Source organism: Sciurus carolinensis, chromosome 2, assembly GCF_902686445.1.
Source record: "Sciurus carolinensis chromosome 2, mSciCar1.2, whole genome shotgun sequence".
In the NCBI taxonomy this organism is placed as follows: domain Eukaryota; kingdom Metazoa; phylum Chordata; class Mammalia; order Rodentia; family Sciuridae; genus Sciurus; species Sciurus carolinensis.
In genome coordinates, this window is record NC_062214.1 from 151,510,851 (window position 1) to 151,523,719 (window position 12,869).

Consider the following 12,869-nt stretch of genomic DNA (forward strand, 5'->3'; position numbering starts at 1 on the left):
TAAGAGTACAAAATCTATTTTGGGTTTTAAAATCCTGTACATTTCAAATGCTGAAAAATACTCTTTTCCCAGTATGTCCTTGTCTTTTGACTATTTCAGACATAATCTTGAATGTTCTTCCCATGTTCAACTACATACTGTAAAATTATATAAAATGAGCATTGAATGGCACAAGCTATCTGAATAAATTATGATTCTGTGAAACGATATGCTGATTAGTTGGCATTCTATATCTGTGAAATTCTGTCCTTATCTTTCTATTTTAATCATGGTGAGGAAAAAGAAAGGAACTAACATTAACTGAAGCTGCACAAGGGTTAGAGCTTTAGAGGTATCCCAGCTCCCCCCTGGTTATAAAGTTTGCATTAAGTATGCAGGATCTAGAAACATAGGATCTTGAACTAAAAATGGCCTGAGGAAGAAGAGAAACTATACTCAGAATTGAATTATTTTGTTTTATTATTATTTTCTAAACAGGAACCTAGTTTAGTCAATAGGAGGCGAGTTTCCCATTTTTAAACTCAGAATTTACAACTTTACCATCATTAGCAATATACTAGTCTAGCAATATATTTACTTACCCTGTAAATTTGTAAATTTCAAATAAAAAAAGGAAAATGGGAAATACTATTTCCTCACCTGTTTCTTTAAATTTTCAACCACCTTCTGAACTTCAGCTTTTTCCTGTTTTACAGTTTCTATTTTTTGCCTAAAGGAAAAGTGAAAATGTAATTTAGGAGTTAGGCTATAAAAATTGAAGTTAAATAGCTTTTTAGTCCTTATAAAATGTCTTAAGAAAATTCAAGTATGCTATGTCTTACCACAGTTCTTCCTGAGATCCATTTAATTTTCCTAATTTCAGGCTAGAAATGCTATCTTCTTCATTTAAAGTAGTAATTTCATTTCTCAATATAGAATTCTCCTCTTGAAGCTTTTCCGATTCATATCTGAAGTACAGAGATTTAAAAAAAAAAAGTTACAAGGCAGTCATCTGGCATCTTTGGAAAATATTTTCTAGTAACTTCCAATACAGTAAGTATTGCATGCCAGTTAAAAAGAGAAGTCTAAATTAGTGGTCTCTTGGTCCTTGGAAATCAAGTTTTGACATATTGATTCACTTCTCTTGGGAAGTAAGAATTTCACTAAAAGACATTAGGGAAGTATGGCTAAAAAAAGCTTGAGCATGGAGATGGGCATTGAGACTCACTATCAATCTGGTGGTTGATTTTCTCAATGGCAGACATACTGCTTTGAGCAAATGGCTTTATTTATCTTAGTCTCAAGGCCTCCCTGCTCTGAGTGCACATAAACTGGATCATGTAGCTGTATGAGCTTTAGTTTTAGGCCCACAGGGACCTACTGAAAGAAATTTTACTATATTATTCAAAAGGGCCACACTGAAATATGTATACTGTTTACTTTGGGATTCTGTCATCTCATTATATACGGATATTTTGAACTAAAAATTGCCTGAGGAAGAAGAGAAACTATACTCAGAATTGAATTATTTTGTTTTATACCATTAAGATATTTTAGACATGATGTAATATTTTACAAGATTTTTTAAAAGCCATTTTGGCTGGAAGACTGATGCAATTATATTTCATAGATTCAAGTGGGCAATGGTTCAAATTAGTTTTATCTTTGCTCTTACTCTTCAAGTATATTTATTAGAAATTAGAAGTTCCTTGGTACAAGTGTATGTTCTAAGACAAATTTCCATTGTTTTTAGAATATTAGCATGCACTTCAAGTGATCTAAGTGAAAAACTATAGGCCACAAAACATTTTTCCTATATTAGTACAAGAAGAGAATTTTTAATCTACCAAGTGAGTTAATAGTACACAAAAGGCATTCACGTTCATATAACATGCTTCATCAAAATGAGGAAAGTAATTGACATTGAGCAAAATAATATCAATCCATCCAAAAAAAGTAAGTGCCAGAAAAAAGGTAAAGTCGTATAGTGGTGATGCATGTGGTTAAACAGCAAACACTCTCCATTTTGAACTTTCACACTCCATATCAACAACGTTTATTTGCTATGAGGAAGGGAATGCCTCTTAGGCAAGGTTATTTGTTAATATGACACAGAAGCAGAAGGAAGTCTAGGATACTGATCTCTTCTTGAAGACTAACAGGTTAGTTTCTCTATGCACGGAAAGCAGTGCAAGTTAGATTTGATCAGGTGCTCTGCAGAATTCCATGAAGTCTAGAATGTACATACGTTACCTCAGAAGTTCAACTTTCTGCTGCATCTCACTGCATGTGATTTGCAAGTCATGCATCATTGCCTTCAGCTCTTCCTCCTTCTCGCCCTGAGAAGGTACATCTTTTTGCTTAACTAAGGTAGTGACTCTCTCCCTCAACTTTCTAGTCAGCTCCTGTAGCTTCTGTTTCTCCAGTTCTAATTCTGCTATTGTAGCCTGACGTTGAACATGTGTATCTTGAAGGCCTAGGAGAACAGGGTTTTCCTTCAATATATCTTGATTCCCACCTCTGGAATTTTCTTGATGTGTCTGAATTGTTCCATACATCTGGGGGATTTCACGTGCTTTTACTTTTTTAGAGATTCGTGTTCTGCCCTGCTCGAGGCCTTGGTTTTCTTGGTTGCATTCTTCTATAATATGGCATACCCTCAAAACCTCAGGCACACACTCTTCAAGCCTCTGATTGAGTTCAAGTACCTTTTCATCACGCTCGACCTTCAGGTTGTCCAAACCAGCTTCCCGGAAGGAGAAGGAGCCACACTCCGGAGTTGCTTTTTCCTGCAGTTTTTTAATCTTCCCTTGAAGTCTCAAAACCAGAACATTTAGCTCCTCATTTTCTGTTTTGACCTCATCATAACTCTTCTCCAGGCTAAGGAATGTTTCAGTCACTTCTTCCACTTTCTTTAGCTCATCTTGCAACCTGAAAACCTCTGTGGTGAGCTCTTTGTTGTTCTCCAGGGCCTCCTCGTAGCGTGTCTCCATCACTCGCAGCTCTTCCTGGAGGCAGTCATTTTCTCTACTTGCATCTTCATACAGCAGCTTATACTTGGGAGAAGCCTCAGGGACTCTTTCAAGCATCTTTAGTTTCTTTTTTAGCACAGAAACATCAAAAAGTAGGTCCTGTTTCTTTTCAGAAGCTCGGTCACAATCTGCACGTAAGATCATTAGTTGCTCCCGAAGCTGACTAATCTGATTCTTCAGGTCCCAGGATTCAGTCCTGGTCTCCACACTGTTTTCAAGCTCAGAAAAACTCTCTATGGAAGCTTCAGATTCCTCAATTTTGACCTCCTGTCTCTGTACAGAGCTTGTCCCTGTACTCCCCAGGTGCTGGACCTCATCGTCTTGCAAGTCACTCAGCCTACACCGTGAAATTTCACCTTCTACTTGCTTCATTTGGTTTTGGGATAAAAATGACTCTGTCTGTTCCACAGAATTTCCAAAAAAATCAGTAGTTGGCTCCTCTAAACAAGATGATATCACCGACCCTGGCTCTAGTTTTTGTAGCCTCTGCTGCAATCTGGAAATCTCAGAAGCCATTTTCACATTTTCCTTCACTGCACGTTCATGAGCTTTCTGCAAGCTTACAAGGACATCTCCGTTTTCTTCCAACAGCTGCTCCCCTTGCTGAAGCAGGGACATGGCCCCGTTTCCTTCCTCCTCATCCCCTCCTGTTGCTTGGCAGCCACCCTGAAGCCTGGAGAGAGGAATTGCTGCCTGCTGCATGTCCTTTATTTTGCTTTGCAGCCTGGAGATTTCTGTGCTCATCTCAGCCCTCTCTCGATCTGCTTTCTCACAGGTCACTCTGTGGACGGTCTCCATGGCCAGAAGCTTGGCCACCATTTCCTGCCTCTCCTGGTCACGTTCCATTCGTAACTGTTCAAGCTGCTGGCTGGCCCGCTGCTCTGAGGCCCCTGCCTGGCATAGGACCTGCTCTCGGTCTCTCAGTTCTTTCTCGTGACTGCTCTTCAGTTCCAGTATCTGGTCGGACAGTAGGCTTTGCTGACTTTCGGATACATTCCGCAGGTCTTCCAGGTCCTGGAGCAGCTGCTCTCTCTCCAGGACCATGCTGTTCAAATGTTCTTTGTATGTCTTCTCCAGCATCTCCCTCTCCTGGGACAGGACCAGAGAAGTCGTTTTCTCTCTCTGAAGAGTCTCCTTGAGCTGCTCCTGGGCTTCTGCATACTCTTGGGTGAGCTCGTCCTTCTCAAACTGCCACTGGGATTTCTCCTCCAGTTGTTGTTCCAGGAGGTCCCTCAGCTCTTGGCGGTAGCGCCTTTCTAGGCTTTGCAGAGCTGTTTCACATCTCTTGGTGACTTTCTGACAATCAGCCTGAAACTGGGCTTCTATCTGGGAAGTTCTTCTATTATACTCTGTTTCCATTTTTTCCCTAAATGTGGTCAACGTAAAGTATTACTGAAATTGCCACCAACTTCAGAAACAAACAAAACACATTTTTCCATGCATAGAGGAGCCTGCCAAGCAAACAACTGCCTTATAAAAATGATCTTAACTTTTTCCTCTGTGTTTCATGTGTACTGGGGAGGAATCTCATTTCTAAAAGATAATACTGGCAACCACGATTAATTTGGAAGACTTATCTCTCTGAAGTTAGGAGGAAATTTATGAAACCAAATTCTTTGGCATAGACCTCAATGTACTTATGGATTTTTAGACCCAAATCTTAAACTGGTATTTCACATGAAATGATCAAATATGTATGGACCTAATCCCTAACTTGGGAAGTATAAAACATTGCTTCATTTTAATTAAGCATGCATTAAGGGATATTAGTTACTTAAATCACACATATTAACAAATTCATTTTGGTTTTGCTTCTTATTTAAGAAAATAGCACTAAGTTAGTCAGGGTGTGAAGCACCAAAGCCCTCAAATGTACCTGGGATTTCACATGAGGAAGGTGAGCAGAGTGCCATTTTATAACTCTGGGAGGAAATGTAACTGCTCAGAATCTAGCTTATAAATAAATAGCCTTTCTTAGAAAGCAATAGAACTAAAGTAGGAAGAGACCACCTTTTGGATCATCTTATCTTCATCTGGAGCCTTAGGAGACAGAGTAAATATTAATACCAGGACAACTTTTCTTTTTATAAAATGGTTGGAAATTTTAAGAAGCATCTACACAACTCATGGGCCACTCTGCCCTCTGGCTTTTCCAGGCCCCCTTCACTGACTGGAGCTTCTGGTGCCCTGAGAGGACGCACCCGGAATGCTCGGCTTCCCTCACATCCTTACCTTCCCTCTTGAAGTTCCCTTTGGTGCTTTTCCAAGAGCTCTCTCCTCAACTCCTCTTTCTCAAGAGTGTGCTTCTCCACTAGGCTCGTCAGCTGCTCCTGGTGAGACTGCTCTAGGTCCTGAGTCAAGCCCCTCACCTTCTCCTCTGTCCAGGCGCTACTCTGGATGAGTCCTTCCCTCTCCTGGCTAAAGCCTTCCTCTGCCTGCTGCAGTCTGGCCTTGAGCTCCAGCTCATGCTCCTCCCGCAGGCGAGCCTTTTCCTCATCCCACGTCATCTGCAGTTGCCTCTTCTCCTCCTCGTGCTGGCAGCAGGTCTCTTGGTGTGCCTCCTTCAGTGCCACCACTTGCCCCTGGAGTTCTGCAATTTCACTTTGAAGGTCACTTATTTGTTTTTCCAAGGTGTGCATGCCGTGCTCGTACTTCTGCTTCATGGTCTCCTGCTCCTTTTCACAGGCGAGCCTGGTCTCGTCCAACTGCTTTTCATAATGGCGCACCTAAAAGCAGACAGGGAAACCACTACAAGACTGTTCAGCTTGAGGCCATGGAAAGGAAGGTGGTGGGGACAGTAAGTATTTTGCCCTATGATCATTCCTGAATTTTCACGTTTAGTTTGAAAATAATGTAATTCAAAAACACCTTAAATGAGATGTTTAAGTCTGGCATGATTTGCTTTTGTTGTTGTTTTGTTTTAACTTGGTTGAATTATACCAGTTTCTGAGTAACTCTACTAAGAACTGGGCAGACCCTAACATATAGCTACCCTTTATCTTCCCATGATTCCTTTTCCAACTGCAAACTTTAGGATCTTACAATATTTTTTTTTTTTGGCGGTGCTGGGGATTGAACCCAGGGCCCTGTGCTTGCAAGGTAAGCTCTTTACCAACTGAGCTATCTCCCCAGCCCGGGTCTTACAATATTTAACTAATTCAAATATTTATTGGCACTAAGATATACCCTGCAGGCCTCAAGGGAATGTGAAGTTGGCTAAGACATAGTTCCTGCCATTGAGGAGAAACTATTCTAGACATGGATAAGACAAGTACATAAGGCAGAATATCAAATATAAAAAGTATAGAAAAAAGAACTACAATGTAACATGGGGAGTTAAATCACATTTGGTTAGAAAATTCAGGAATGACTTCCTGTAAGAGGCAGTATTTGGTGCAAACTCTGAAGGGTAAGCAGATTTTCAAGAGGCAGAAAGCAGTAATAACAGCACAGTTTGTAACACTGTGAGCTAACAGGGGCAGAGTTTGATGGAGAACAGCAAAACACCCAGTTTGGCTAGAGGATAAGACCTTGAGTGGCAACAGAGAAGACTGGGAATGTAAGTGGAAGTTCCATGGTGCCATGCTTGGAGGCCAAGGATCACAACTTATACTTAATTCAGTACACAAAGCTACATCAAGGGAATTTTTTAATTTTATTAAGATATTGAAGTTTTTTTTTTTTTTTTTAACAAGTTAGAAATAACACAATAGCCTCTGAGCAGGGCTGAGTATATCACATTTTGGAAAAACTCTCTCAGGAGGAAAAGGCCTTGCCCCTCAGCCTGAGGAAGTGGGCATCTGGTAACCACCAGACACAGGAAGAAATGCATAGAAAGTGCTGCTGTGTGAGAAAAAAAGATTTGGAAATGCCCAATATGCAAGTGGTTGTCAGAGATCGAAGAAATTAGGGATCTGGGTTGGTAAGAGAAACTTACCTTGTCTTCAAGCTCCAGTCTTACGTGACCCAAGTCCCTGTGGTATTGTTCTTTCATCTGTTCGATGACCAGCTCAGCCTCAATGCTCATATTGAGTGGATTGCATTCTTCAGAACCAAGCCCTAAAAACACAAGGGACCTGCTGATCCTGTGGCAGTTTCTTTCAATAACACAATCTGGCATCTCAGGAGGGGTACCCTAAAGAAGAGGGGTACCCTAATTTACCTAAGAAATACCTTTCAGCCTGAATTGCCCCAGATGTGAGCTATAGGAAACAACAGAAGCCAAGAGATGTCTCTTCTCTTTCCAAGCATTAGGGCAAACAAGAAACTAAGGTGAACAGATTCTTTCATGTATAAACAATGTACCAACCTTAGTGGAATATACCTTTTTAAACTGTAGGTAGAGACAGGTGTAGAAATTACTGCTTAAACATGACCTCCTCATAATGAAAATGCTATGTGGTGAGGGAATAACATAAGAAGTGTGGTCAAACCAACCAGCCTTCTATCCATACAATAACTACTGAGTGAGGATCTAGCACAAGGGCAATGTGGTAGGGGAATGAGTGGTCAGCATACTTGCTGCCAGGCTTTGAGGAGTTGAGTTCATGGGTCAAGATGTTCAGTTCATCACTCAACAAAAAAGAAGACTTGGTGTCATTTGAATTTCCTGTTGCATCCTCATCTTAAATTATCAGCTGAAAAACGGCATAGTTTGGAACCTGGATACAGGCAGTTTTTTGGGGGGTTAGGGGGAAATTCACAACTCTACTACGTTAGTATACCTCTGAAACTGCTCATGATGACTGATGAGGACATTGAGAAGGTGAAGACCAAGTCGAGGGCTGAGCAAGTGCCAAAATACTATATGTCTACAAAATACAATGTCTACTATTAGGTAGAACTCCCTTGAGGCAGGGAAGCCCCAAATAGTTTTTCACGTGGGAAGAGGCAGATGGGAGAAAGGGACTCCTCTTGGGCATAGACCTAGCAGTTGGGATTGACAGGCTTGTCCTGGGCTCCTTATATGGCATATTCCCAGTTGAGAATCAACCCATGGATATAAACCACTCAAAGAGGACAGCTTCATATACCCATGAAGAGCACAACCCAACAGCTGGGTAGAAAAGCTGCTGAGATGTTTCATACAGTCAGGTGGCCTCCACTGTTGACTAGAGCAAGTGGGCCAAGAATCAGAGAAAAGGACTGAAGATCTCTTCCGCTGCTCTCCTCCACCCCCTGCTGATTCAACAGTAAGTAGGTGAGGGGAGGAATGAACCACCTTTGTGAGAAACATACTTCCACCCAAGTAGCAGAGAGGAAAGCTATTTATAACAGAAGAACTGATTTTGAACCCTTCCTGAAATTTGAAGTCAACACATCTGAGTGAAGAGGCTATTAAGATGGGGGGAAAGAGTTGGGAGTGAAGGTAAGATGGTTCCCAAACAACCCTGCCTTCCAAGCTTGCCCCTCAAAATCTTCCTCAAAGGCACAGGCAACCAACCCTTATTTATCTTATTTGTTGTTTTGCAGAGGCAACAGAGGCATTTAGCATAGCCAGCATGAGAAAACCAGTTGCAGATTCTGTGGTTTGTGGCTGGTTCACCCTCCAAAACCATCTTCATACCAGCCAAGCACTCTCAGAGAAAGGATTCGGCAATGGCTCTGCCTCTGAATTCTAACACTCCAAAGGCATGGGTTCTTAGCTTTGCAGTTTGTTTGTTTTAAACAAAGCAAATATCTTGTGGTTTGATTTTTTTCATTCCTTTGTTGATGCATATCAAAATCAGATGGACATATTCTCATAAAGACTTCAATGATAAAAAGACTTCAGTGATAAAAAACTGACCACAAGTGAAAGAGCTCAAAATGTACATTGACAAAGGCTGTTTTTCTTCAGGTTGCCAGTTTGCAATTTTACATTCAGTCACAGTTCTAAAGACAAAGATCAAATGCAAAGACTCTGAAAAGATAAGTGTTTGAATGTGTTTACCCTGGTCAGGCTCAATGCCACCGCTGTTAACATCAAGTTCTTCTGACAGCGAGTTCTTCAAGGGAAGCCTGAATGCTTTGCCTTGTGCACGATATTCTTCCAGTTCAGACTGGAGTTCATCCACTTGGTCTTGTAATACCTGTGGTTTAAAAACCCACACAGATCTTAGAAGTAGCACCAAAACACAAGCAACAATAACAAAAAACAGACGAACTGGACATCATCAAAACAGATGCTTTTGTGCTTCAATAGGCACCATCAAAAAAGTAGACAACCCACAGAATGGGAGAAAAGTTTTGTCGATTTCATATCTGATAAGGGACTTGTAATTAGAATACATAAAGACTATTACATCTCAATAATAAATATAAGGAACTCAACTAAAGAAATGGTCAGGACTGGGGATATAGCTCAGTGGTAGAGTACTTGCCTTGCATGCACAAGGCCCTGGGTTCAATCCCCAGCACCACAAACAAACAAACAAACAAACAAACAAACAAAAAACGAGAAATGGGCAAAGGATGAAGGCTCCTTTAAGATATCTTAAGGTATTTCTTAAGATACTTCCTCAAAGAAGATAAAGAACCAGTAAGTATATAAAAATATCCACAAAATCATTAGCTGTCAGAGAAATGCAAATAAAAACTATGATGAGATGTCACTTAACACCCACTAGGATTACTGAAATCAAAAAAGATGCAGAATAATAACTGTTAACAAAGATATAGAGAAATGGGAACTCTCGTACTGATGGAAATGTTAGATGGAAGAGATTTGTCAGTTCCTCAAAAGGTTAAATACAGTCACCATATGACCCAGTTGTTCAACTCTTAGGTATATGTCCAAGAGAAATGAAAATCTATGTCTACATAAAAATGTGCACACAAATTTTCATAGTAGCATTATTTATAAGAGCCCCCCAAACTCAAATGTTCATTTACTGATGATGGATAAACAAAACAATATATCCATATGACAGAATGTTATTCAGACATTAAAAGGAATAAAGTACTGAAACACTTAAAAACATGGATGAACAAACATCATGCTAAGTAAAGGAAGCCAGTCACAAAGGTCCACACCATCATCTGATTCCATTTGTGTGAAAATGAAGATTAGGCGAACCTACAGAAAGTAGAACAGTAATTGCCTAGGGCTAGAGATCATGGGAATGACTGTGGCTAGGTGGAACAGGGATTTCTTCTTGGGGTGATGAAAATATTCTAAAATGGATTGTGGTGATGATTGCACAATTGTGTGGATATAATAAAAGACATTGAATTGCACACTTTAGATGAGTAAAATGTATGGTATGTAAAGTTGTTTAAAAAAAAGTGAATGGACTGGGATGAATTTTACTGATGAATTCATTACATTTAAAGACATTGAATGCAAACACTTCACTTGATTAGGACCAAGAGCTACAACTTAATTATAAAAGCAATAGAAATGTTTCTTTTCTCAAAAGAGCTTGAGAAGGCAGGCTGGAAACACGCTCACCAGGAGGGATCTGCTTTCCCTACCTCTGCTCAAGTGCAATTTTTTATCTAAAGCAGGTAGAACTCAGTTCTACTTGCCTTGTTAAAATAAACTAGTATTTCTAGTTTAAGGGAAAAAAATCCCAAATTCCTAAGCTTAGGGGAGTTAATTTAGGAAAATAAACAGAGATATGTCTAAAAGAGTGTTTCTCTCTGGTAGGTACTGGGAATGGTTTACTACAGAAACACTTGAATGGTTACTGCTTCATTTGCATTTTGTAAAAAAAGGAATGTATTCAAAAAAGAAAAAAAAGAAAAAAACACAGGACAAAACTAAATTAAACTACATTAGTCTGCAATGATTAATCAGGAAAGGTTAACTTTGGAAAAAACCATCAACATGGTCATATCATATCCTTCTACTCAGTATAAAACTACACCTTCCTCTAAGCACTAGTAACTTATGACTTAGAAAAAGCAGATCTAAATTAGGTTTGCAGATTTCCTGTTTCAGGATATTGACTAAGAATATTAATACTGATTTCCATGTAAGTGCTAACTATGTCCATGGCTGTCTTAAGCACTATACACACTGGCTCACTGAATCCTCACAATCACCTTATGGGTAGGTAGATCCTCTTGTTTTCGGTGTCCTATAGAGAAGTTGAGGCACCCACAGGTTGAAGTGACCGGCTCATGGTCATGCAGCCAGGAAAAGGTGAGCTGGGATTTGCATGCATGCCCCTCCCACTCACGTGTTCTCTCTAGCCACTCACCCTGCATTGTTGCTCATATTCGTTTCTCATCTGAGTCAGCCTCTCTTCTTGCAGAAAGAATTCAGCACTGCTGGGATCAAGGTCACCAAACTAGAAGGTGAAAGGGCAAAACCGTCATTTACCCCAAACGTCCTTCTTTGAACTATCACATACCCAGTTTCTGTGTCACCCATGCTCTTGAGCAGAAAGGAATGCAGTACTTAAGTAGAAACAGCACCAATCGGAAGACAGGGAGAACATACAAGAACAATGTGTTCAACTCAGGCAGGGATCACTTCTCAGTGCCAGGCAATGTTTTCCCTTATAACCACCCACTAAATATATCTCTGCAAAGTTACAACTTCCTTTAGGTACCCAAATAATTCCCTAATAAAAATGTTCCTGGCATTGCTTCTGCTCTTTTGAATAAAAAACACATTGAGCAGCCCATCAGGAAATCAGATTTAGACTGATTTACCTTTTCAGCTAACACATTGTCCAAATTTCGCTGAAGTTTGTTTGTCAGATTCTCATACTCTGCCAACTTCTCTGCATTTTCCAGAAGCTCATTTTCCAGGCGACTGTTTTCCTGAAGAAATTTAGGGAAATTAAATATGGCACAGATTAAGAAATAAGCAAACTGTTATATCATTTTATATGAAGCATAAGTCAGTGCTCTAAGTGAAGAAAACTTGCCCATCTTATATGGAAACAAAAATAAACACAAAAAAGATGACATCTAACTCTGAGCCCAAACGTGTGCCCTTTAAAAAAAAATTCCATAGAAATGTGCTGTCCATTATGTTAGCCACTAACAGCCACGGGTGAACACTGAGTGCTTGAAATATGTCCAAACTAAGATGTGCCTTAAGCGTAAAATGCACACCAGACTTTGCAGAGTACAAATATATAAAATAGCTCAGTAATTTTTTGTATACTGATTACAATTTTAAATAATGCCTTGGAGATACTGGATTAAGTAAAATGATTTGAAATTAATTTCACCTTTTAATATGACTATTTGTAGATTTGAAATTACATGTGTTTTGCTTGTATTATATTTCTACTGGACAGTGCTGCACTAGAATATTTTTTGAAAACATTTATTATACTTAAAGCATATGAATTAAATAAGTGGGTTTCATTTGTAGTATTATAAATAACATGAAAATATTCTTAAAATATTGTCAAATGAAAGAAAACATGTTACAAAGTAATTTGTCCAGCCACCAGAAAGAGAACTCAGAAAAACTATAAAAAGTAGAGTAATTCTAAAACCAATTTCCATTTTATAGCTTGATTTATACTTTATTTGTAAATTAATTTTGGTTTAAGGATGTAAAATCAATACATTTAAGTAGTTCATATTTATATGTTTAAGTTACAATAACATCAACCAAAACTCACAAAAAGTTTTATTTAATTTAAAAGGATCTGTATGTAAAGTACATTTTAGAAAGATTTTTTTCTACCCACATTTGTCAAAAAAAAAAAAAAAAAAAAAAACCCAGACATGCTATTTGACATATTTTCTTCTCCAATGGTAAAGACTGATTGGAAGAATGTTATATCCAAAGTACATTTGCCAAAAGAATATGGAGCCAGTATATTTTTAACATTTTCTTGTTCACACCCTCACATAGCAATATGGAGTAAGGAAAAAAAAAATGTACTTGAAGCATTTAAAAAAATG

The 12,869-nt window shown here is 39.1% G+C and overlaps 1 protein-coding gene across 1 annotated transcript in view; it reads right to left on the reverse strand.

Moving 5' to 3' along the window:
- Positions 1-12,869, reverse strand: part of Nin (ninein) — a 102,600-nt gene that overhangs the window by 35,045 nt on the left and 54,686 nt on the right. The window contains 8 exon segments of the mRNA XM_047539783.1: positions 629-709; positions 822-947; positions 2,233-4,377; positions 5,244-5,737; positions 6,949-7,070; positions 8,944-9,082; positions 11,198-11,287; positions 11,655-11,765. Of these exon segments, the coding sequence (XP_047395739.1) occupies positions 629-709; positions 822-947; positions 2,233-4,377; positions 5,244-5,737; positions 6,949-7,070; positions 8,944-9,082; positions 11,198-11,287; positions 11,655-11,765 (3,308 nt within the window).